The sequence below is a fragment of the Rattus norvegicus genome, chromosome 4, assembly GCF_021556685.1.
Source record: "Rattus norvegicus strain SHRSP/BbbUtx chromosome 4, alternate assembly SHRSP_T2T, whole genome shotgun sequence".
Lineage (NCBI taxonomy): Eukaryota > Metazoa > Chordata > Mammalia > Rodentia > Muridae > Rattus > Rattus norvegicus.
In genome coordinates this window covers 184,420,448-184,447,846 of record NC_141537.1, presented here as the reverse complement: position 1 = coordinate 184,447,846, position 27,399 = coordinate 184,420,448, and the positions used below count along the sequence as shown (strand labels likewise).

The window sequence follows — 27,399 nt, the reverse complement described above, 5'->3', positions numbered from 1 at the left end:
TTCTTTAAAAAATAAATGTTTATTTCAAGTATGAAAAGTAAAGTAAAGACATCTTCCAAAAACTCCATTCAGTTTAACAAAAGTATAAAACAAGATTTCTGAAAAAAAAAAAAAAAACCTTTACAATGAGGTACAAAATATTTAGTAATATGCTTTGCCATTCACAGTGGGCACTTTCTGAAAAATAAATTTTGCTAATGTGCTTAGAAACAAGAATCTATTTACAGCCTCAGTCAAATAACCAAGTTCTTGGTGAATGAAGTTACCTCGGGACAACAGCATTTAAAAGTAAGGTTTGTGCAAGCCACCTTCATATTCTTTCTGGTTGCTGTTGCTTTGCTTTTAGAGAGGTCACTGGACTTACTATGTTGCTGAGAATGACCTTCAATTCTTGATCCTTGTCTCCAGGCGTCAAATGTTAGGGTCACAGGTGTGCACCACAGTGCCAGCAAGACTTAAAACAGTAAACGTAGTTCAATAACGCAGATCACACACTTTGTAGTTCCCAGACAAACGCAATCATTCTTTTGCCTGCACACCAACAGCTAATCCACACGGTTATCAGTGAAAAATATAACATGAGCTGTAACTGAATTCCTTGGCTGAGAAATCCAAACGGCAGTCCTGAGTTATTTTCAGCAAGCGAGCCTTAAAAGCAAAAACTAGAGATGTCCTGGTGGTAAAAACAAAAACCGCTACCCTCATGTGACTATTTAACTGGACTACTCCCGAGGCTTCTGCTTCTCTTCTCAAGGTACATCTTTTTGTAGGTCCGGAACATGACATTTGAGTCTTTTACTGGGTTTTGTAGTGTTTCAAATTCATCTGCGCTGAAGCTTCTCTTAGAAAGTCTTGAGCCAGCACTATCTAAGAAAACAGAAATGATACTTAATGTTCGGTACAACATACAATCAGAAGTGAGACAAAATGTGTAGTACCTGTGGGAACAGAAAACAGTTAGATAGCTGAAATGGCAGTACATGCCTGTAATCTCGTCATTTTCAAGGTTGGGGCAGGAGGATCTTCAGTTCAAGGCCAGTCTGAGTTTTCACAGCCAAGAACTTGCCTCAAAAACCAAAGGAGCTGGAGAGATAGTTTAGTGGGGGCCGTCTTTAGTCTCAGCACTTGGGAAGCAGAGGCAGGTCGTTCTGAGTTTGAGGCCAACCTGGTCTACCTAAAAAGAGAGTCCCAAGCCAGCTAAGACAAAAATACCGAAACCTTAGATCAAAAACAAAAACAAAAAAACAAAAAAGAGATTTCGAAAGGCAGAGGCAGACAGGCCTCTGTGAGTTCAAGGTCAGCCTGGTCTACAGAGTAAGTTCCAGAAAAGCCAGCTCTACACAAACAAAACAAACTGGAGAAAATAAAGAAAGGTAGCCAGGCACATGACAGTAACCCAGCACTTAGAAGGTGGAGACAAGATGATCAGAGTGCAAGGTCAGGATCAACTACACAGAAAGTTCAAGTCCAGCCTGGGCTATGTAAGGCACCATCTTTAAGAAAAGTGTGGCCATTTCCAAACAGTAAATTTTGATACTCTAGCTTTGCTTCTCTACCTTCTAGGCATTTAGATGGAACTCTCTCACCTCAGGGACCTCCTTCCCCTGTTAGTACACCTACACTTTCAATCCCACTTTAGCCATTCCTTTCACAGGCTGGCACTGTTACGCACAGATCCATGGGATCCCCAAAGAGACCACCAGGGACCACAACTCCAATGCAAGCACACAAGAGATTTTATTCAGGCTCGAGCCTGTACCACAAACCTTCCTGATGAAACAGGATAGGAGAGCAGCTCGATTTCTAAAGGAATGGGGTTTATAAAGGAAAAAAAAAAAACCCATAAACAGGGATTTCCAAGCCTTGGTGTACATGATTGGGTAAGAGGGTAAAAGAATGTTGGCCTTTAAGCTGATTGGTTCACAGCATCTGGTCAAACCACGAGAGACCACACATCTAAAGAGAGCATCTGGACCTGGGAACAACTCATGTTTTCTTAGTCTGTTATTACTGGCCACAGCTGTTACGTCTATTTTGCAACAGCCGAGAATATCTGGGGGGGGGGGGTTCTCAGAACTCAAGGGTGGGGTTCAATCCACTCTGAGGACAAGTTAACTTAAAATGGAGTCTGAAAAACAAAATGGAGTTTCTTCTGCTATGGTAATCCCTTCAGCACTGAGTGTGAACCCAGAGCCTCATGAATCAAAGCAAGCAGGTTAGCACTCAACCTACTGAGCTATATCCCAGGTCATCTTTTACTCCTCCTTTGAGACAGTACTCAGTTTATAATGGGGCCTAGTCTCCAGCTCTCTACAATTCTCTTGCCTCGTTCCCTCAAGTACAGGGTTTACAAGCATCAAACGGCATGGCTAGCAGAGCCCTTTCATGTAAGCATGATCTTGACATCCCTATGACTCAATCTGTGTATGTTAGCTTATAAACATTTGAATCTCTATCCTCATCTTTGTTAATTTGGAGCTAGAGAGAGATGACTCAGTGATTAAGAGTGCATGCCCATCTTGGAGTGGACACAAGATCTAGTCCCAGCACCCATGTTGGTAGCTCAAAACTTTTTGTTATACCTCCAGCTCTAGGGTACCTTATACCTTAATGGCACTCATGTGCACAGATCCACAGACCCACTCATTAAAAAAAAATCTTTTAATTATTTTTAAAAACATTCCATCATTGTTCCTAGTAAAATTGCTTCCAGTTTCCAGACTCTGAAACATTTTTAAACTAAGCAAAGTTTAAGACACAACTCTTCAGCTTCTCCTCTAACTCTGAATGCACAAACGCAAGACAGTATATTTATTCCACTTTTAGTTAAACAGACAACGAGGATCCGTCTAATACAGTTCTTGTTTAGCATGCACAGAGCCCTGGATTCTATTCTCATCAGCACAGAAGAAGTTCATGATGGGTACAAGGTTAGCCTACCAGATAGACAGTTGCTGAGCCCAACCTCCAACAAACAAATAAAAGCTACCATGATAACTACTAGCTTTCTGTCCTTTAAATACTTACACCATTATCCTCAATAAACTTTAAAGAAAGGGACCAGACCGGGTCCAAGTCCCCATTCTAGCGATGTAGTGAGCCAGATGACAAATGGAAATACACTTGCCTACCTTGTTTAAGTAATTGAATGAATCAGCCTGCAAAAAATTTAATGGAGGCTGAAAGACATTACTTGAGGACAATCCATCCTGCCACAGAGCTTAGTGAACAGTTTAATCCCAATTACACAATACTCTTATTTACATATCACTCGATTCAATGTCAGAATTGAAGTCAGCTCAGATCAAGAAAATCATTATCTCTAGCCCTACTCAAGGAAAGATTCAAAGTCCCCTCACCTAATTCATTGTGATAGCATTATTTTCCGGTTAAAAGGAACTAGATTCTGGCTTCCCTCATCCATACTGACAGAGAAAACAATGGTATCTTACCTTCAGAAACAAACAAACACCTAGTGACTAAAACACAAGATTATGAATAAAACTGTGCACTGTGATAATATTGCAATTATATCCGTGTTATACATACATAAGCTGGCAACTTAAAAACAAAACAAAAAAGGAAGCAGATGATGGCTTACCTATTTCTTGGCTTGATTCAGGCATCTTTGTCCTTGTAGGGATGCACTTTAACCAGTCTTCTTTTGTACTTTTTATTCCTGAAACTGTTTAAATACTTGTCTTCAGATATATAACCTTTACTCCTCCATTTTAGCTTAATAAAAACAACCAAAAGCTCACCTAAATGTATAGAACCGAAGATATGCTATCCCTATATTCCATAGGTAATACAACCTTCTATAAAGGGCTTGAAAAATGATTTATTTCTCACATGTGAGTATTTTACAACAGGAAAATGTATAGTTTTTAATGGTCACATTAAGAAACCATTCTCACCTTGGCTGAATCACCATTTCTCAGGGCATTTGCAGGAATGAGAGAGGAAGTACCTGTCCCTGCCAAATCCCAAACTTCTATTTACACCCAAGTTCTCATATTCTAAAAACCCAATACAAGAGGCCTTTTGGTTTACGTTGTTGTTGACAGGATCCCATCATGTAATTCTGGATGGCCTGGAGCTTACTATGTAAACCAAGCTGGTCTCAAATACAGAGACTCTGCCTCTGCCTCCCAGGTGTTGGCCCATACCATCATGCCCGGCCTTGAAATCAGATACTTTAAACAAAATTATTTTTGTATTCTATATCTATAAACTCCCACGAAGAAATACCACTTACGCTATAGTTTTATTCACCCCAACAGATATAACCAGAAGGAAAAAAAAATCTCATATTAAACTAAAACTTCAACTAAAATACTACATTTTTTCCAATCTGAGTTTCATTGCAATGTATTAGCTATAATACCTATAACTTCATAACCTTACGACCACTATTCATCCATATTCCCCTTTAATTCTGCAGAGCATGGTACCTATGACACATGATTGTTATTTTGGCTTCATTGTTTTAGTTTTGAAACAAAGTCTTAAAGCCAAGACTGAACTTCAACCCCCTAGATTCTTTTGCCACCAGCTTTCCACATGCACCACTCTGCCCACTCAACATTTAGACTTTTGTGACTAATTTGAGATTAATTTGTTCCAAGCAATTACACAGATCCTATATGCCTGCTACTTAATAGGCAGAATAGATACTACCTTTTATGTTTGGGGATAGCATCTTCATCCTCAGTGTCAAAGTAACAAATGCAACAGGTACAGTACCTCCCAGTGTTTGGAACGGTTTCACGTAAGAGCCTCTGAAATTACACTAGTAGTTTCACTACCAATACAAAGAAAACTTCTTGAAATAAATGTACACTTGATACTCTTCAAACTTTTTCCACAAGAAATGCTTTTCACATTGTATTTTCTTAAGGACTAAATATTTGTATTCAGTAAACATCGAAGTTCAAAATCTTGTCAGCACTAATTTACTATAATTTAAAATAAAAAGCAACAAACATAAAACAAATGATGCCCTATTTATTCACCCACTCCTAGGATTACACCTCTACAGTTCCTCATACATAAAACTGATAGTTGGTCTCTGCGACCTACTACTTTTCTACCATTCGGGAGATGAAGAACTCTCCCCTGCCCCCAAGGAAAAAAAAAAGGGAGAGAGAAGATTATACTGGACCTTGCACAGGTGCTTTCTCTTTCTTAGGCTCAGGCTCATCCTGCTTGTCAACAGAGCTTGTGTTCTTCAATAGTACGTCTGGACATAATTTAAACTCTAGCATACTAGGTTTGTCTATGTTTTTTGTCTTGAGTGTATGTGCCTCACTCTCCTTTTTCTCTGTACTAAGCTTCTTGGATGCACTGTCCAACTTTGTGAGACATATGCTTTCCCGTTCCGTGCATTTAAATGCAACTCGATTCAAGTACTGTTTCCTTTGTTCCTTTACCTGAAGAGGCACCTGGCTGTGCTCATTACTCGTACGGGCCTTATAGATTTTGTCAGGCTGCTTCCCTTTACTATTACTTGACACACTGTGTGTTCTAGACACTTCAGAATGGTGGATCTTGAAAGCTTTACCATGGATGGTAGAATTACGTCCTGGTTCTTTTGAGGTCTCTGCACGGATGCTCTGCCCGTCAGCTGACTTTTCCCAGCTTATTTCTGCAGAATCCTTGCTGGTCTTCATGTGTTCAGAGTTACACAACACATTTTCTACACAAATGTTTCCGGAAGCGTCACTCCCAGTTACATGTTTGTCTTTCCGCCGTTGTAAATACTCCTGCACTGTTATAACTCTAGTACTCTTCAAGGAGCTGCCCTTAGAGTCTGAGGACTCAGGACTTGGGATAGCGTTCTCTTGAACACTGGCTCTTTCATTGGATTCCCTCAGAGCACTGCACAATTTGAGTGTCTCTCCAGCGTTTTTGTTCTGCTCTTGCTTTTCATATTTCTTCTTTTTTATCTCCACATCTGGTATAATCATGTTGTCTGTCTTTCTTTTTTCAAAATATTTCAGTCTGGAGCCACCTGCTTTGAATTTTAGTTTTTTCTTTTCTGGTGACACAAACTGTACCAATGAGGTGTTCCTCCTGCATGGATCTGTATTTGAAGGAAGTTCTACAGGTGCTTTTACTGGATTCGAATCTTGGGAAGTGGGTTTTCTCTGTAGGCTTTCCTGAGAAGCTTGTTTAAAAAATGACATATTTTTATCAGAATTGGAAGTTTTTACATGAAGTATTTCGGGGGTTGCTATTTTACTGCTTTTTGAGGGATTTAGTCTGTCACATTCAGATGAAGTATTTTTTAGTTTTTGCTCCATTTTCAGTGAGCTATCATGTCTCATTTTTAAATTATCTTTATCTTTTTTGTAACATTTAGCTGAAAAATGTTGCTGTTCCTCTCTGCTGTCTTTTGTTTTAGATCCTTTGGTCTTATCACCATGCATTTCAGAAAAATGGCCTTTCTCAGCTGCTTGGGTCAGAGGAGTTTTGGGGTTATTAGAAACAGGATTAATTTCAAAAATAGTGATTCCATTATTACAGGGCTGCTCTCCTTGTTTGCAGCTGTTCATATCCAAACACTGGTCTTTCCCCTTCTCTTCATTGGAACTGCAATGACACTTTGGCACACCCTCATAAACCATTGAGAGCCAACCCAAGGCACAGCAATGGATTTTGTCTTTCTCTGGGTCCAACATTCCAAAGTCATGGCTTTCTTCTCTGGGGACCTGTGAGTCACATGGGCTCTTCACTTCTGCAACATTTTTCCCCTCAGGTTCTGCCAACTTGTCTAAGTCACAGGGCTGATCCTCTTCGGGAAACAGTTCTTTGATTTGTTCAGAGTTTAACACTGTAATTTTTATTTGGTCTGTGCTATCCCCAAACACGTTACTAGTCTTATCGCCAGTTTCATTTTCTAAGATTTTGTGTGTCTTTTTTTGGTCCACAGACACTTCATGCCTGCTAACAGTTTCAATGCCATAAGGGAACTCTTTTAAAAGTTCTGACAGCTGGTCATGTAGGTATGAGACAGGTTCACTTTCATCATTAATCTCGTTTACTGCAGGCAGACAGTGGGCTGACTTATTGCTTAAACTATCAGTTTCCTGAGGGTGAGGATCCTGCTGAAAACCAGCCGGTGAACAGACATCCTCAGCTGTGCTTTCTTTTCCACCACTGCATTCCCTACCGCTTTCCTCTATGGTTTCTGTGTTTGCTTCCACGTACTCACAAGATGCTGGCTCTTCAGGCTGCAGCACCTCTGGCTGCTCAGTGATCTCACGAGGAACATATGTATACCGTATATACTTCTTATCTTTCTGAAGGCTAAAGTCTTTATTTTCAGTGGTGCCATCTACTTGTTCTTGTTGATTATTAATTACCTGATTAGGTGAAGGTTTCTCGGGCTCATTTTGTACAGAGTTGAATATCTCTGCTATCTGGGAATTGTAAGATACATCCCCTTCTGCAAGAGAACAGATACTTTCAATCTGTAACATGGGTCCACTCACTGTGGTGCTATCCACAGAGTTAGGCACAGCTTCGGTACCCAGGGGAGAAAGTTTTCCTAAACCATGATCAGCTATGTCTGGATCACCCTGTGTTGGTTTATGCTGCTTTTCCTTTTGAGCAGGCAGAGACATCTCCACTGACAGGTTACTATCTGCTACTACTCCTGTAATGTGAAAAGGTAAAGCAGCAGTTTCTGCCTGTTGGTGTTGTAAGCTACAAATACTACCTTCCTTAACAACTGGATACGGCGGTTCTGGTAAAACTTCAGGCGCTAACTCTTTTCCAGGTAAGGGATTAGTATCTGCAAGAACTAAAGGTGACACCACAGCAATCTGAAGCTCTGTTCCTTTTCCAACAGCTACACCTGAAGACTCACCACTCGGAGTGAGAACTGACAATATTGTTTGTGATGAGCTCAGCAGTTTCTGAGAATTCCCAACACCAGAACAAAAACTCTTAACGTGAACTTCGTTTGTGGGATGTGAACTGCCAACTACCGTTGTACTGATTCGTGAGGTGTTACACTGTTTTTCTTCTAAAGGTTTTGGGACATTTTCTTCTGTGGTTTTTGGAGGTTGGTTTTTCCAAAGAGAAAGGCATGTTGCTAGCAATTCCATGGAGCAGTCGTTGCCATTTTTAGCAGACATTTCTTTTGCTGAAAATTCAGAATGCTGAATTGGTTCAGTATAAGAAGTATTGGCTGTTTTACTACAACCAGCTGCCATCAAAAGACTTTTATTAATTTTAATTTTTCTTGCAAGTTCTGTAAACTTCTTTTTTATTTCTACTAGTGATTTAATATCCCTTGCCAGTTTTTCTTTTGTGGCATTTGTGTCTATTACTTGATTTGTACTTGGACTGTAGGGATATTTTCTTTTCTCTTGATTATTTTGAACAAGCGCCTGAACACCATCCCCAGAAGATCTAACAGTGTCACTATAAGACTGCTTGGCATTTATTTTCAAATCAGAGAATTTTCCAATGGTGAATGATTCATTGGGGTTCTGCCACTGCTGTTTAAAGCCTCTGTAAGAATCTTGCTTTTTTTCAGATGAGTGCACTTCTGGACTCTGAGGGACTTCCATAGGCAAGTGTTTAGAAACAGGCTGAGTATTTTGTACATGTTGGCTTCCATATCTACAGCTGTAAGGAAGGGCAGAGAGTCTTTTGCTGGTTTCTGCAGCATATGGATGTGAAGACAAAGGTGCAGAATGCTTTGACTGTAAGGCCTGTGTGTAAGTTGGAAGCGGATTATTTTTAACTTGTAATGATGTAGTGGCTGGCAGTATGCGGGAGTATTGCTTCAGAGGTGGCCTGTATTCTGGATAAGTTAGTTCACTGGATGTATACTGTGTCCAGTCAGCCAGCTGATCTGGTATGAAGTGATTGAGTCCCTGATTTCCTTGATACGCTACAGGAACTTTTCCAGAATTAAAAGGAACCATTTGCAGTTGCATAGAATAGGTATCTGATGTGACGAGCTGACTCTGTGGTGTTTGCATGTAAGGCATATTAGTCCTTCCATCAGGATTATGGGATATGGTTGCTTCTGTATGGGAAGGCATAAAATTCTTCACGGATGAGCCAAACCAGACATTCTGCATAACTCCTGAAGACACTGTCTGCAAATTGTGGTTTGGTTGTTGGGGCCCTTTAACATTTGTACATACAACTCCTTCCATTGAAGACTGTGAGGTCACAATTGTCCTACTAGGCATGTTAGAAACAGAGATCTGAGTCTGAGGAGTCATATAATTTCTGCCGCTCAGAAGTGGCTGGGAAACTGAATTTGAGTTACTGGAATACATGCATGCTTCTTGGTTATGGGCAGGATAGCTAAAAGAACTTTGAGAAGTTGTAGAAGTCATTAAAAACTGTTGTAATATAGATGACTGCGTTTTAGAAAACTTTGGGGGTTTGGCAACAGCATTCTCTGGTTTTGCATTCCAACTCATAGTTGATCTGGCTTAGCAGTATTGTAAAGTCTGTGGTTTTGAATGTCATAAATCTGCAAGAAATGCAAATAAAGATCTTTCATTAAAAACTTTTTCTTCCCATCCCCCTACCGCACCCCCCTTTTGGAAATAGTCTTTTTGACCTAGAGCTCCTTCTGTAGACCAGATTGGCTTCAAACTAAGGGTAATCACACCGCCTAGACAAAACTTAAACAACAAAAATAGAAGCAAACCATGTCTATGGTAACTAAGAAGGACCTCAAATTAAAACTCTGTACCCTTAAATCTGGAAAGAGAATTAGTAATGGAAGCTGCAATAATAAGTGAGAAAATTGTCAAGATCAATGGTAAAGGTTCACTCTGAAGAAACCAGCTATCACCTTCTGTTACATTTAAGTGGCACTTTTCTGCTTTTATCATTTTTGAGGTGTAGGTGATGGACTATAGTCTCAGGCATGCTAAGCATTCACTCTATCCCTAACTATATATGTTACCTGTTTCCACTTATTTTGATCATTTCTTTATTCTATGTGATCCATTCTAGTTGTAAAGCAAGGCTTACATAAAAATTTCTTACTGAACATTCCCAAAATTGTTTAATTATGTGTTATCTTTTCATAAAATTTCTAAGCATAAACAAAAGTTAATAAAGCTTCCTACTCTAGCTATTCAAGAAGCTAAATGGGATTGTGAAATTTTCTGGAAAATGTAGAGAGATCCTATTTGAAAGCTGGAATCCTACCAAACGCAATCTACTGTCTGTCTGTGTTCCATTATCATACATAGGAAGGCAGACTATTTTACTTCACTAAAAATCTGTCTACATAGCATTCTACTTACGGCTATATAACAACTCCTGACACACCAAGAAATTTACTTGAGCCAGGACTAGTTGCTCCTTTCTATAAGCAAGAAGCTGAAGCAGGAAGACAGCAAGTTTAAGAAGCCTACCTGGGCAACTCAGTGAAGCCCCCATCTCAAAGTAAAAAGTTAAAAGTACGAGGGTCCAGATGGTCTGCAATTCCTTTCAAGCACAAACCCTGACTGAGGTGTGGCTACATGTCTTCAGGAAGCTGCAGGCATGAGATAATGTCTAAGTAGAAATGTCCTCTCGCACAAACAAGACCACAAGACTAGAGAAGTGTGGAAGAGGAACTCAGGGAATGGGACAGAAGCCTTGCATTCGATTCTATCTTTAGTAGATAGCTAAACTGTTGTAGGAACAGCTGTGGAAAAACAAAACTTGATCATTCTTGAAGTGAAGCCAGAGTCATAGTCCTGTGTCTCTGTCTAGCACTGCCCCCCTTTCCAGGACTCTGTGCTGCTGGTGACTGTGCTAGCCTAGCCATAACAACAAAAAAGAAAAACCTATTTGATCTTCGTGCCCAGTACAAAACTACATGACTTGAAATGCTTTGGGTGAAAGATGCACCTTCTTTTCCTTTATTCTGTCAAGAGTTTCTTTTGCTCACATTTGAGTTTACACTACTGAGATAAGAGGAAGAACCCAGGAGGCACTCAGCACCAATAGGATAGAACTTTCAACCCCACCCATAGCTTTAGAGAAAGCAGGGAGAGCCAGAGTTTAACTCTGCAAACACCCAAGATACAAAGTCGTATTGAAAGGGTAGTGTGCTCTGACTAGAAATGGAAACTCCACCTACCCCTCTAAAAAAAAGGGCTTGCCATATCCACCTCATCCTTCAGTTTTACTGAGTATAGGAAAGAAAGGACTGTCACAAGATAATCCTTAATTTAACAATAGTCATCAGAGTGTAAGACTCCCAGAAATAGGATCTGGGACTGTCCCATGGAACTGAGTCATTTAACTGGTAGAATTTGATGATATAGCATTGATGTGAGGGCAGGTTTCCCAGAAGGTATGTACAAAAAAACCTAGAGAGCAAGTTGGCAGGGAGAAAATTCCGTTGTCTCAAGTGTTATATGAGTATGAGAATACAGCATTAAAACCATGTGGGTTAGGGGAAGATACACACTAAAGTTGCTGGCAAACCAAAGGACCTTGCAAGGAACATGCCCTAAAGACAAACTTTGAAAGAAGATACACAAAAATTCTGGACTTCCAGACTGCAGAGATGAGAATGTTGGCTGAGCATTTTGCTATGTCCTCTGGGGTGTGTGTGTGTGTGTGTGTGTGTGTGTGTGGTACAAAATGTTATCAGTACTTTACCACTGCCCCAGTTCTGGACAAAGCTCACCAAATACTAACATATTTGAGACTGGGACTCACTATTTTACCTTATCTGACTATAAACTTGAGGCGATCCTCCTGTCTCTCTAAGTCTCAAGTGTTGTAATTACAAAGCATGTTCAACCATGACCAACTAAAAACATAGCTATATATCCTGGTAACACCCCACCCCAGACGAAGACTGGAGAATGGAAAACACTGGATCTGGGAATTTTTTGGCCAACTAGTCTATATGAAATGTGCATTCCTGGCTCTTACATGGGTGTCCATTTGTAAATACTCTTCTTACACCCCATATATTTTAGTTATTTCATAGGACCATGCAGTGATTTGGAGGAGAATGGCTCATGTAGGCTCATATTTGAGTGCTTAGTTTCCACCACTTGGTGGGACTATTTCAAAGGGGTTAGAAAAGGAGGCTTTGTTGGAGTAGGTGGGTCACTGCGGGTGATGTTAATGGGGGTGGACTTTTGAGGTATCAAAAAATGGAGGTACTGTTAGCAGAGGTAGCTTCTGATGCCACACTCCTCCCAGTTAGCTCTCTTTGCCTCATGTTGATGGTCCAGGATAGAAGCTCTCAGCTACTGCTTAAACTGTCTTAGTCATGGTGTCTACACAGCGATAGAAAAGTACTAAGACAGAGCATAAGTTGGTTTTTTGAGTGAAAACATAGGATTTTCTTAAAATTTATCTACTGAAATATATTTTACATGTCCAGGGGCACAGTATAATTTGATACATATTCTCAACACACAATGGTTAAAGGTTTTAAATGAGGCAATAAGCCCTTCCACCTGTTTAAATTTCAATCATTATTTTGGAGAGAGACTTTGTGGTTATTTTTAAATTCTCATAAAAATTTCTAAAAGCTTAAGTTTATCAAATACCGCTTCTACTCTGTTCTACTTAAGTGACTTGACTCTACTATGCAATGCCAAAACCAGAAATAAGTTGGGCATAGTGGAGCTGTTTCAATTCATAGGCTAAAGGAGGAATTTCATAAATTCCAGGGCAATGTGGGCTGCACAGCAAGGCCCTGTCTCAAAATTCACAAGAGCTAGGGAGATGGTTCAGTGGGTGTTACAGTTAGCTGTACTTGTCAACTTATTTCGATGAAGAATTGTCTAGATTAGGACGCACTGTGGACATGTGAGTGGAAGACTGTATTCATTACGTCAACTTTACAGTGAAGTCTACTGTATGCAGCACAAGTCCATGGGTTTGGGCCCTGGGCGGTACAAAGAGAGGCACACACGCATACACTCTCTCTCTACTCAGGAATACTTCAAAAGTTCTTGCCTTCGTCTCTTGCAATAGCAGACTATAACCTGGAATTAAGCAAATAAACCCTTTATCCCTTGAAGTCTCTTTTGCCAGAGTATCACAGCAACATGAAAGACATCATAGCAGTGGACTGAGTACTAGCCATAAGAAATGTAATGGCTGGCTCCTGTGTGAAGCCCAGCACAGTAGCATGCACAGGTAACCCCATTTCCCCTATAAGATGCATTTATCAGGTTTGAGGCCAGCTTCGGAAACAATATCCTGTTTCCAAAACAAAAATACAAACAAAACCCCACTTATAACTGAGGAGTTCACTTTTCATATCCCACTGTATCTCCACTCAGAAACTAGGCCATGGATCATTTGCCATCTTATCCAGGGTGAATGATACTCTGCTTCTGTATACAGTTCTGCGGCTGATCTACCTGACTGAGTCCCTTTAAGGCTAGTTTCTGCAGCCTCCAGTTAGCACCTCAAAGTGACACACTGGAAGGCTAGAGAAAGCAGCCTGTGAAAATTATGAGGCTCTAAACTGAGGTACCAGGAGGAAAAGGGGGGGGGGGTTATCTCTGCCCTTTGTTCTCGGTACTTGTATGGCATTCAGAGCATGTGTTCACATGGTTAAAAAAAAAAGCACATAAATTCAGTCATAAATTGAATAAGAGGTTATAACAGAGAATGCCTACATGTATATACACTAGGGACAATTATCTGGTTTAACTTTCACTATTTGTTACTGGCTTAGAAGGTCATGGGAAGAGACTGTAACTAAGTGGTCCTTGAAGTTTTGTTTAGAAAATCCCTGTCAATATCTTATCTTTTTTCACCTGGGGTCCGGCGGGGTACACTGTGGTATATAGGTGGCGTATATTGTCTTTACCACCTTCACTAAATGGTTTCTGCAACCCCTTGGAATGTGTCCTAAATTTTAGAAGTCGGCTGTTATCTCAGACAAAATTAAGCAGTCCTGCTATAAAAGGTACTCGAATGTGGGGGGTGGGGTGCCTTTTCGAAACAATGATAACCCTTGCATGCTAGATGTTTCTGCAGAATGAACACCCTTTGTCATTGCATACTATCTAAGACTCACGTCTTCTTTCATCGATTTTTGGACCCTTACCATACCCAGGTGTGATAGCGTGCACTTGGAGTTGAAAGGCTAAGGAAAGAGGACCACTTAAACCCCAGAGTTCGGACAGCTTACTACAAAGCAACAAGACTGACCACCTAGAAGCAGATGAAGTCTCCCATTAGTTTAGTTTGGCTGGAGATTTAATCTCATATAATATTACTGCTGTTACTATTTCCTACCAGAAACCTGAGAAGATGCTTATTTTAAAAAAGTGTAGGAAGTTATAAAACTAAGTTGAAGGAGGAAGGAGGATGGAGATGACTAGGTAAAGATACTTCACTCAAAAATTTTATGAAGATCGTACTAAGATTCTGTGATGGTTAGTTTTAACAACCAACTTGATATAACCTAAAATCCATCGCCTAAAATAAGCCAAATGAGGGATTACCTAGATTAAGCTGACCTATGGGCATCTTGATTATGCTAACTGAGGTTGTTCTAAGTCCCAGACATCCTAGGAAAGCAAACTGAACACTACCACGGACGCTCTCATACTTGTTCTTAACTGTGGATGGAACCAGGTGCTTCACATTCCTGCTTCAATTTCCCCACAAGGATTGAGGGTAGCCTAGAACTGTATGCCTTATAAACTCTCTCTCTTATACCTTTTGTTGAGTTATTTTATGGTGGAGACATGACAGCCAGCCTTAATCTGATGCCACTGTGTTTCTGTCTACCCAGAAATGAACTTATCTATCCCAGTCATTAGAGTGCTCAGACCTAAGTAATAATTTATGTAAGTCTCTGGGATAAACCATAAAGGAACTTAATATAGAGCCAGAAATCCATTCTTAAGGGCCACTGACCTTTTTCTCTGGAATGACTGGGAGGTCCTAGTGGCTTACATGGGAGATGACTAAGAATAGGATAACGGGCCCTGAGGTATTAACATCTGCCTTTGTTTCTGTAAAACCTGCCTATTGCTGTGGGAAAGGGATGAAATGGTCTTTTTATTACCATATAGTGGGAAAGTAAAAACCAACCAAGGGCAGTAAAACAATTCTCCTGCCCAGCTGTGAGTTCCATGAATTGTTGCAATACACACCTTTCTCATGTCCACCCTTAAACCTCACCTTAACCCACCTTCTGCACAGCATGCTGTTCTGCAATAAGGCTATTTTCCTTCTGCTAACAGTAAGAATAAATTCATTTCATCTAAATCTGAATTGAGTCTAAGTATTTGGTCTTTCCCATTGGATTTGAATACCACAACACTATCACAGCCAATAGGAAGTAAACTAGGACAGATGCTATTACATCATACGAAGACATAAGAGATCCACCTTGGAGAGCCCAAACCACACATCAATGTCCAGAAGTACCTACTTCTAGGTAGTCAACACTAGAAGTGTCTGGGTAATGTTGACTACCTAGAAGCAGACAAAGTCTGCCATTGAGTTTTGCAGGGGATTTAATCTTATAGGGTATTACACTACTGTTACTATTTCCTATAAGGAACCCAAGAAGGTGCTTATCAAAAAAAAAGTGTGTAGGAAGTTATAAAGCAAGCTGAGTTGAAGGAGAGTCAATGCCTGCTGAGTAAGTATTATCAGAAATCTCTGAACACTAAAAAAATTGATTTTTTAAAATAATAGTAACAATAATAAATACAACCAACAACACTTTATGTGACGGGAAACTTCAGAAATGAAGACTTAGCAAAGAATCATAATTAATGGAAACTATCCATTCTCATGCTTAGATTTAAAGAATTAACAGTTATGTAGACATGTGATTAGAGAGAAAGCTGGAGAGATGGCCCAGCAGTTAAGAACTAGATGGTCTTCCAGAGGACCCAAGTTCAATTCTCAGCAACCATATGGTGGCTCACAACCATCTGATACTCCAGTCCCAAAAGATCCACTGTACTTTTCTGGCCTCAAATGGTACACATACATAAACTAATTTACCCCAAAAAACAACAAGATAAAAAAGTTAATGGCGAATGGACATAATAGAAAATTCAGCCACGCTTGTCTGTCTGGCTAACTTTTTCTTGGCCTCCTGGTACTCTTTCCTTTGGGTTTGGGGCAAGAACCTCTGTGAGTGAGGCTGGCAATCTACTGTCCTAATAAACAGGTCAGTCAGAACTCTTACAGCCAGTTCTTACAAAGAAGCAGAGAGAGGTTAGAGAGCAAAATATCTTTCCCACATTCTGTGGATGGCTTCATGAAGAGGGGTTTACAGATAGGAGGATGAGAAGAGTAGAGAGAGGCTTACATCGGAGTTCTTTGGTCTGCTTTTGTTCAAAGAACTCTGTTGACCAAGGAGCTATACCGAAGCTCTGGGTTCTGAGTCCCCAAGGAAGCTGACAGTATAGGAAAGGACTAGTTAACACACCACAGTATTACCTCACATTGTGAGGGATTTTGTTTTCACTCCTTGTCTGGGTCACTTTCCTGCTGTCTGCCCTAGGACAAATCCTGAATTCCTGCCAGTGCCATTCAGTGGCCCTTGCACATGCTGCCTTAACTCCTACCCCAGGACATTAAGCTTTTCCTGTAGATATATTTTTTTGACTTGCTAGTCTGTTCCTTAAGAAGCCTTCACATTACAAAATGAAGTTTGTACAAACAGTACACTGATGTGATTAAAGTGAAAGCCAGCCAGTATTTCTAATTTACAATAAAAGCACTAAAAAAAAAAAAAAATTTTTAGAACTTCCACTAAAATCTGCAAAATTACAAATGCCAACAATTCAAAGTTATGCCACTTTTCAGGAATTCCAAAAGTATGATTTAGTGTCTATAATGTCTATAGTGTCTCCAGCCTTCTATATCCTTAACCACAGGGGGAAAAGGTCAGTCTAAATAGGCTCCCTAGTCTGATAGATTTTATATAATCAACTTTCCTGAATTTTACATTATAATACAACTCTAGTCTATCATAAATAAGCTAACCTTTCAGAAATGTGTATATTCCAACACTACAGGTGGTCAAAGCAGTGCACACCTGTAATCCCAGCATCAGAGGTTGGAGAAAGAGGGTCACAGTTTTGGGGCCAGCTTTGCCTACACAGCAAGATCCTGTCAAGAAAAACAGGAACAGAGAACAAGAAATAATTGTGCTGAACCCTTATTAACAAAGTCAAGCAGCTCTCTACTGGCAGTGGCACTTGGTTAATTTATCTGCATTAACTTGGTCATAATCAGACAATAAAATACAATCATATACAAACTGTAAGTTTAATCAAAGATTAAAAACAAGATAAACCGTGTTGGTGCTCATTCTGTCATGTTTCTAATCCCTGAACACTACTGCATAACAACAGTCTACATAGTACTTACTTTGTATTAAGCCATTTTAAATAACCTAGAAATGATGTGAGGTACCCAGGAGAATAAGCCGAACTTACAAAATACAAATGTAAGCATCATCTGATTTTGGTACCTCAAGGAGTTTTAGACCTAGAGCTGAGAACGAGACTCAATTGTTGGGCCCAGCCCCAACACCTGTGGGATGAGTTGCTCCGCTAGCAATTGGCCAAGGCTGTATTGTAGCACACAATGTAGCAGCTATGGTTAAAACCACCAAACGACAAGGTCTTGAGTCATTTCCATGTTCCTGTTTTTATCCTGAGACCGTAAACTTGTTTTTCCACTGTGCTTCCCGGGTTTTCCGGTGGACTTGGTGTACATATTGTGTGAACCTCAGTAAAGCTTTGGCATTCTCTCTTGACAAATAACCCGAGTCTGTGACTTTTGTTAAATCCCCCAGGACTATGTACAGCTCTTAGTACCCCGGTGGCGCCAGTAGCTCAATGGTCAAACACAGGAGGCATGGTTCCACAATAGTTCAGAAAAGGAGGTAAAGATTCTATTAATCAGTCAAAACATGGGCTACTGAAAAGCCAGCTTGGAAGTGGGCCATTCTTATACCTGGATGAAGAGGAAGGTTGTAAGGTCCTGTCAACAGGAACTAGGGAGGCAGAAGAACAACCTGTGGCTGTGTAAGTCTGATTCTTGTGGTTCTGAGTTTAGCACTTCCACAGTTCTCACAAGGTATGCAAGCAGTGACCTAAGCTGGAGCAGTCATTAATAATAGTAAATCACTATGGCAACTGTTAGTTCGCTTTTTTTTTAAAAAAAGAATTCAACTACAATACAAATTCTATTCAGAAGCATGGGCCACTCAATCAGATAACTTAATGTCACAGACTAGACAACATCTCAGCTAACAACAGACTACATATATACAAGGCGCTGTAGTTTTACTCAGTGTTGTACCTACCCATTATGACTATACTCCTACCCCATCACTGGAATTAAACTTTGCAGAGAACATATACAGAAGTAAAATATCATTCTTGGAATTCTGCCCAGTGTCTTGTTTTAGTATTTATCCCAATTTATTACCACTAGAGAGGTAAAGACTATTTTAAACAGATATATATTATTTGTGTTTGTGCCTATGCAATACATGTGCAGGGGGCCTCAGGTCAGAGGGAGATGTGAGAGCCCCTTCAGTTAGAGGTGCAGAGCTGTTCAATATGGATGCTGGAAACCAAACTCAGGTCCTCCAGACGTGCAGCAACTGCCCTTAACTGCTGAGCCATCTTTCTATCCCTGAAAGAACTACTTTCTTTTGAAAGAGGGTCTCATTCTGTAGCTGAGGCCAGTCTCAAACTCAAAGAAATACTCTTATCCAAGTGGTAGAATCCTCCCTAAGGTGCTGGGATCAAAGGCATACACCACCATGGATGGCTAATAAGCTGATGGTCTTAAATATCTATAAGGTCCTAACAACTACCTCCAAGTATACATAATAAGTTAACATGCTGTAGGGAAGCATAAGAAACACTCCTGCAAGACTTACCACATGTAATCTCAGAACTTGGGAGATGGAGACAGGAGAATCAAAGTTCAGAGCCACCCTGAGTTACCCTTTATCAAACATACGAGAGACAGGCAGGCAGACACACTGACTCTAATGAAATACAAAACTGAGTTAGACATACAAAAATTTTAAGTATCATTCCTTATGAGGAACAAGCCGATTGTGCCTCTTGGGGTAGACAGACCTCCTTATGAAGAACTAAATAATTCCTGTTAATAGGCCCAAATGGTTTCAAAGAGATACCTTGATGGGATAGTTTCCCTGTTATTTATAGGTCACACGGGCCACACTCCAGCATCTTTGCTAGTTAATTCAAATCCTGCTCAGTTAACTGTTTACAAGAACTTCAACACAGGCTTTTTGTGAACCTGGGAAGGAAAGCCTAGACCTTACAAACTGAAGGCTGGAGTTAATGATGGAGTTAATGATGGAAAGGGCCAATGGTCCATCTTCTTGTCAGCACAATAAACAGGGTATGACAGACCCTGCCATCTGTTCAGAGTCACACTGCAATCCAGAAGTCATACAGGGTACTTTCTTTGCATCAGGAGACCACGGGAAACCATGACTAATCAAGCAGAGTTGATTATTTCCATTCATTACTAGGTTACCAAGGGTTTGGTTATCAGCAAGAAGAACTTGGAGCAGCTAATGAGTGACAAGAATAACCCCAGGATTTCCATGATAACTTTATAAGATTTGCAGAACTTGAAATGATGAAATGTCTCAGGAGGTAAAAAAAAAAAAAAAAAAAAAGAAAAAAGAAAAAAAAAGAAAAGAAAAAGTCTGCAGCCAACTAAGCAGAATTGCTTTAATCACTCAGTTACTAATTTGGGCTACCCTCATCACAGTATTTGTCCACTAATATGTGTTCTGTGCCAGAAGTCCTGATGAAAATACAAAGGGAACTAGTTTTAGTTCTATATCCTGGCCCAGAGGCAGATTTGATAAAAGTCTGGTCCAGGTTAGAGCCAGGGCCTCAATGGAGTTAAGGTTTCAGTTCCTGGGAACATGACTTTTCCCCCTGAAGAAGACTGGAGTTATCAGTCTCTCAAACTTGTTGGGTGCTCAGCCTGTGATGCATTTACGATATCCTGTGTTTCTGTGTGCACCAATGCTTGACTAGCTTCCAAACGACTGTTTCCCATTTTCCCCCTGTAAATCCTAAGATGTTGTTCTTAATAAACTTGCTTAGCATAAACCTTAGCTTTCCTGTCTTCTTTACTTCTCATCTCCTCATCCTCCCTCCTCTCAGTAACCTGCCTACCTGCTGATCCAGGTCAGTAATATAGAATGTAAATACAGACTTGTCAGGATTTATAGCAGTTAGTCTTTGGCAGCATAGTGAACAGTAAATTTCAGTCATGATGCCCACCACAAGCTGGCTTAGAACTCATTACACAGAAGAGGCTGACTTCGTATTTATGACCTACTGGCCTCAGTCTAAGAGGCCTGGTATTACTGGCTTATGCTAATACGGTCAGCTGAAAAACAAAACCAAAAACCTCTGTGTATTTTGAGATAGGGTCTTACTACATAGCTCTATTTGACCAGACCAGGTTTTTGCCATAAATGATACGGGGACTCTGGGTTATACATTGATACCAGGCTCAATAAAATCCCTGGGTGAGGAATAAAGATGTTCATTAATCATATCGCTGTATGATTGTCCTGTGTAAAGAGGGCAGGAATTCAGAAACGCTGGTACTTACACCACTGTTGTTACCACAAGCACAAAATCTATCTGAGAATTGCTGAGGGTTACAAAACTACAAAAATTAAGGGGTTGGGGATTTAGCTCAGCGGTAGAGCGCTTGCCTAGCGAGCGCAAGGCTCTGGGTTCGGTCCCCAGCTCCGAAAAAAAAGAAAAAAAAAATTAAAATACTCATATGTAATGCTCCAAGTGACTTTTTCCTGAAAGAGAAAAGAGCACAGGATGCCCAGTCTTGCCACTTCTACTCAGCACTTGCTAGGTATGGCAGTTACAAATAATTAAGACATCTACAGTGAATGAAAGTTACCTTTCAGTTACATATTTGTAGAGAAAGCACCCTCTATATAAATTAGTTAAAAACTAAGTTTGAAGACAAGTATGAGAGCACACGTCTATAATTCTACCGGGGGAATGTAGAGGCAGGAAGAGCATTCTCTACTAAGGTCAGCCTTGGTGACATGACATTCTGTCTCAAACGTAAGTAAGTAAAGCAGGTTTGGTAACATGCCTTTATTCCTACCACTCTAAAGAGAAAAATCAGGAAGTTACGGCTTGAGGATAGTCTGGGCTATAGAGCAAGACATTGTTGAAAAAAAAATTTTTTTAAAAGAAAAAAAAAAAACCCAAATGTATTTCTATATAATTAAGTCAGAAACTAAGAAAGTTATTCCACTTTAGTAACATCAAAAACAACCTTAAGGAACCAGGAATGGTAGCACACCAGCACTCTGGAAGCAGAGGGCATTCACAGTGAGTTAGAGGTCAGCCTGGTCTACATAGTGAGCACTGGGATAGCCAGAGACTCTTATCTCAACAAACCAAAAAGAAAATAAAAACCAACAAACAAAATCTTGCAGAAGGCCCAGGTTCCCAGCACCCACATCAAGCAGCTCATAACTGTCTGAAAGCAGGGCATAGAGACAAACACTAACATATGCATTTGGGGAGAATATTTTTACTTTCGAGAAATCAAGAAGACTGCATACAGGGTTCAATCATTTACAAAAATGGTGACACCCCTCCCACCCCCCAAAAGGCGTGCAGGCCTTTTCGTAGGGAACTAGGGGAATTTTAGCTAGGGTTAGGAAATTTAAAACTTTATTGGTGGGTGCCAAGGATATTACATGGGTTCGTTTTTGAGGGGCTTGTGTTCAGGTGCTCAGTGGACTGCATTCCAGTGTCATGAACATTTAACCATAGGATGAAATACTCAAGCCATTTAAGGCTGCCCAGCACAGATTGCCCATCCTAAAATATTTCCCCATCCTTGTGGTTATCTCCAGATTGTTCTTAGGATGGTGAATTTTATGGTCTTGTTTCTGGAGCTGGTGATTATGGCCTAGTTCCTGGGACTAATGACTTGGAGGTGTGGGGGCATGTTATGGTCAATTATTAGGCCTGATGACTTTCCTTTTGAAGTCAGGCCTAACATGGAGTGTATGTTGTTGTGGTGGCTATTCCTGGTTTGTCAGCTTGACTGTGTCTGCAAAGAACTTCAATCTAGAATTGGAAGGCTCACCTGTGATCCTGATCTTGAGGCTGGGAGATACAAGTTTCTGACCTGGATCTTGGCATGGAGATCTTGAGGTAATCTTGAGGCATAGTGGCTATGAATCCTAGGAACCTAAGGCAAGGTTTATCTCTGAGTCCTAGGGTCAGCCTGGGACAAAGCAAGTCCCAGATCCAACTGGTGGTTCACATCTTTAATCTGGGCCACACCTCCTGCTGGAGGCCTACATAAGAACACTAGGAGAAGAAAGATTGACTGTTCAACTGCTTCCGCTTACTTGCCAGCACATCTGTTGGAATCCACTTCTACAGAAGTCCAGCTGAAACAACTAGCCTCGTGGGACTCAGTAACTACTAGATTCTTGGACTTCCCATTCATAACTGCCCATCGTCGGGTTAGCTGGACTGCACACTATAAATCATCACAATAAATTCCCTTAATATTTAGAGATATTCCATAAGTTCTATAACTCCAGAGAACCCTGACTGATAGTTGTCCTCTCAATAACCATCTTCAATTCTAGCTCCAGAGGATATGATGCCCTCCTCCAAACTCCAAGGGTACCTGCCCTCACATGCACATACCCCTTCCTTACACACTCTTTAAAGTCTTACTAGATTACTAAAAACTGAAACAACCAATCACATTGACCTTAGTGTATAAGCAGTCTGCCTCCACCAATATACATTAATTCTAAATAACTAGCAAGGCAAATCAAAACTGTCCAAAACAAGTAATTTTAAGTCACTGTTCCTCCTTAAAAAAAAAAAAAAAAAAACATTTTCTTCAAAGCAACGTTTGTTTCATTTCTAAATAAATCCAAGTCTTCCAATTTATACGTTTTAGTTTGTATGAAAATAAAAACTTCAGCCTCCTCTAAGACTGGCTAAGAACCCAAGGCAGAAAGCACATCTCAAAGATAGCTTTTATATCTTTAGTGTTGTTTGTTGGTATTTCACTGCACTCTTCATTTATTAGTTAATTTAGCATACCAAGAATTTTAAGTACTGAATACCTGCCTCCAAAAACCAGAAAAATAAAAACAGAATTCAGGGTCTACGGTTGTTTTCATTTGCACTTAGTTTGCATTTCTATGGGGGTCGGTACAGACTCTTCCTTTACCTCAACCTGACTGCTTCCTACCGCTTTGCATGGCTTAGTTTCCAAAGAAATGGGGAGAAAAGGCTGCTAAACCAAAGAGTCTTGATGTTCATCTTAATTATAATAAAGTTTAACAAGATTACAATTCCCTAAACAGCTAAATTCCTAAAATCAAAACACTGATCTCCTACAAGACATCAGAACTAATCAAACAAGGGCAGAGGAGGGATGGAGGGATGGAGAGGTGGAGGGATGGAGGGGTGGAGGGATGGAGGGATGGAGGGGTGGAGGGATGGAGGGGTGGAGGGATGGAGGGATGGAGAGGTGGAGGGGTGGAGGGATGGAGAGGTGGAGGGATGGAGGGATGGAGGGATGGAGGGGTGGAGGGATGGAAGGGTGGAGGGGTGGGGGTTGGGGTGGGGGGGTGGAGACTAGGGCAAGTTTACTATAGCCAGGAAATGCACAGGGTGGTTTTAACCTCAGATAACCGGTTGAGAGGAGGGTTTCACAGTACAGATCTAATTCCAGCATTCATGAGGAAGAGCAGAAGAGTTTCAAGTTGAAGGTCATCCTTGCTGGACAGCAAGTTCAAGGCCAGGCTAGTTTCAAAATGTTTAAGGCAATAAAAAATATACTTACTTTAACCTAAACTCTATCAAGCAATTACTAAGTTCCAGGAGCTATTTTAAGAGTGTTCTAAGCAGTTGCTTGACTGGTTTGTTTGGGAATGGTTCTTTTAGACAAAGTTGCATTGTGTGGACTAGGCTGGCCTGGAGCTAAGAGATTTGCCAGCCTGTTCCCCCTTTTAACTTACCACAGTTCCACAGTTCGACTACTACTGCTATTGAAAGACCCCAGCTTAGCAGCAGTAACGCCATTTTGCAAGGCTGTACTTAAGATGACTGGTTCAGGGAAAGGTTAGAACACTTGAGTACACAGCGGCTGCCAAGCAGGATGTGTATGGTTGAAGGCCTGGCAACAGGACGACTGCGGTTGAGCGCCTGACAATGAGAAAAGCCCCGGGAGAGGTCCCACACCCTGGTGGGGGGCCGAGTCAGCCGTTATGTTCCAGGAAGGTAGCTAGGAAACTTGCCCCCGGGCTGAACCCTTGGGGGGCCGAGTCAGTCCTTATGTTCCAAGAAGGTAGCTAGGAAACTTGCCCCCGGGCTGAACCCTTGCCACATTAGAATCCACCAATTATATCCCTGTAACCATGCATCTGCTTCTGTATGCTTGCTTCTGCTCCCCAGAATCCTATAAAAAGCCCATCCTTGGTTCTGTGGGGCGCGCCAGTCCCCCGAGTGACTGAAGCGCCCACAGGTGCCTGTGTATCCCGACAATAAACCAAATCCTCTTGCTGATTGCATCCTGTGGACTCGGTCTGGTCATTGAGTTGGAGGGTCTCCATCCCGAGGGAAAGTTCTCCCTGAGAACTTTTCACTATCCCATTTTACAGATGAGGAAGCTGGGCAGGAAAGTAAAATTCTTCGGAGAATTTACAGTGAGTGGTAGAGCCAAGTTGGAAGGGTCAAGTAAGACCTGAACCCAAGTAACATAACTGTAGGAACCACAGCCCCCATTAGCAGAAGAGGCTGGCAAGCCTTATTTATGGTCATTGACTAGAACCCCGGAGACCACTGAGTGTATCTGCTTAAAGACATGACTCAATAGTTAAGAGCACTTGTGGTCCTAAAAGAGGACCTAGGATAGGGGTTCCAGCATCAACATGTGACTATAACTGCCTTTAACTCCAGTTCCAGAGGATCCAGGCCTTCTTCTGTGCTCCACATACGCATACAGTTGTTACATGTGGGCAAAACACTTATGCCCATAAAATAAAGCAACTTAAAATACGTAAGAGACAGACCCTGGTACTACAGTCCCATCAAAAATAAGAGCTAGCCTCTGCCTAAGTAACTTTAATTCAACACCTACCACAATCTTTCCCACGGAAGCAATCTGGCCCAGAGTTCCAGCTCCAACACTGACAAAATTTAAAAAACAAAAACAAAAAAAAACAAAAACAAAAACAAACAAAAAAAAAACCAGAAACAAAACAAAAAAATCATCTCTCCACTATCTCATTAAGGCAAAATTCAAACTGCTAAGTACCATATCAACATTTTTTTCCTTAAGCTTTGCCATCAAATCCACTGTGTCCCATTGGTTCTGTGAAGGTTTTGTTTGGTGAGAGTTGAGTCTTTCAATACGCATTCCTAGCAAAACTGGAATTTGGTATGTAGACAAGGCTAGCTTTAAACTCAGATCTGACTGCCTTTGCCTCCCAAATGTGGAAATTTAAAGGCAAGCATAGGCCGGGCCAAGTTCTGTAGGTTTGACCAGTGTTGATATTCTTTATTCCAAAATGAGTTACTCCATGGTATAATGTAGAACTAGGATAGGGCTTTATAAAAGACAGGCTTACCTGAATACAATTTTACCTTTTAGTCTCTCCCACAGTGAGTATATTCATGCCTCTAATCCTAAAAAAAGCAAGAAACATTTTTAAGAGTTAAGGTCTAGTCTATTTCCCTTAAAGTGGTACCGGGAGCATACTAAGTTTACTGAATTGGAATCCGGTGTGTTAAAAACAAAACTACTGAACTAGGCTATTTTCAAAATATTCCCTGCTAATAGAATTCAAGCGGGCCTCTCTAAGTCCTATAATACCAAAGCAGTAAAATATTTCTTTAGTTATTTTAGTGGACTGATAAAGGAGAACCTGATTAGGGCTGAGTGGAGCAGTAACTTAAGACCTTAGCATATCTGCATGTTAACAAGAAACAAACTTAAGATTCCCCTTAAACGTAACTTACTCAGCAGACAATTTAAATACCCACGCAAGTTCTGTACCTGGCCTACTGAAATGCACGCAAGCTCACCCACTTTACCTGTTTTTCCATTTTTCTAGGAAGGCACTCTTAATGCAAACAGCTTCGGAGATGCTGCGGGCCGCGGCGCAAACCCAGGCCTGGGCGCTCCTGGGAGGCAGTGGAAGGCAAATTCCACTGGGTCGCAGAGGCCAGGCGCGGAAGACCGACACAGAAAGAAACCGAAAAGCAAAACAAAGCTCTGCTTCTCCTTCCGAAACCGGAAGGAACGCGAAGCTGCAACAAGCCCGCCTGCCACCTCTGGCCAAGAACCGCAGACCGCGCCCGCTCAGCGCGCAGCGACCCCGCGGTATAGCGAGGGCCCGGGTGGCGGCCCTCCGCCAGAACAGAGGTGAACGAAACCCAGCCCCGAGTCCAGGGCGCAGAACAAAAGCCCGACCCGAAGCGGCCCTGCCGCACGGCGAGCGCTTACAAGCCAATAGCACCGAACGAGGCCTCAGACGAGCGTAGAGCGCGCAGAGGTTTGGTGGCGGCCTCTGTCGGGGCGGGTCTAGCTGGCTCCCCGCTCCGCCCCCGTGCGCCAGCGCCCGGGCTGAGGTCCTAGTGCCCGGCAGGTGCGCCTTCTGCAGTCTGAATGGAGAAGGAAGCTTACTTAGCTCTGCACACAGAATTCATGTAAGAATTGTTAAGTCCGAATTCCTCAGCCTCACTCAATTCGGGAAGGGCGGCGCCCAAGAACGACAAGAGACCCAGTTCGATGCAAAAGCAACAGGCTGTATTCGGGCAGAGCTCTGGACCAATACGTACCTCTCACAGGAGGCAAAGGGATTGGTCCCGAACTACAAAAGCACAGAGTTTTGGACAAGGAGCAGGGGAAAAGGATGGAGGGGTGATACATGATTGGTCCTCACGCTTATTCAAACTTAAGCAAGTTTTGAGCGGACAAAAGGGGTATCTGGGGTCCCACAGATGTTCTTTGTGGGTTTTCTGGGAACTCTGGTTATGAAAGGAAAATTATACGGATTTAAGGTTTAAAAATGTAAAATTAAAAGAATAAGTTTCGGGCTGGAGAGATGGCTCAGTGGTTAAGAGCACTGACTGCTCTCCCAGAGGTCCTGAGTTCAAATCCCAGCAATCACATGGTGGCTCACAGCCATCTGTAATGAGATCCGATGCCCTCTTCTGGTGTGTCTGAAGACAGCTACAGTGTACTTACATAGAATAAATAAATAAATCTTTAAAAAAAAGAATAAGTTTCAAAATTCACAGACTCAGGGCTAAACACTGTGAAAAACAAGCCCAAGCAAGTCCAGGCATGCTGGGGCCC

The 27,399-nt window shown here is 41.3% G+C and overlaps 1 protein-coding gene across 17 annotated transcripts; it reads right to left on the bottom strand.

Moving 5' to 3' along the window:
* Resf1 (retroelement silencing factor 1) lies at positions 1-26,597 on the bottom strand. Of its 17 annotated transcripts, none has more exons than XR_015685607.1 (6): positions 26,133-26,555; positions 25,667-25,724; positions 5,165-9,505; positions 4,681-4,804; positions 3,602-3,685; positions 1-867 (listed from the first exon to the last, which is right to left on the bottom strand). XR_015685607.1 is itself a non-coding variant. In XM_087657876.1 (6 exons), the coding sequence occupies exons 4-6, from the start codon at positions 9,450-9,452 to the stop codon at positions 710-712; spliced, it is 4,530 nt and encodes a 1,509-aa protein (XP_087514002.1). In that variant the 5' UTR covers positions 9,453-9,505; positions 16,981-17,106; positions 25,667-25,724; positions 26,133-26,555; the 3' UTR covers positions 1-709.
* Between the last annotated feature and the right edge of the window lie 802 nt (positions 26,598-27,399).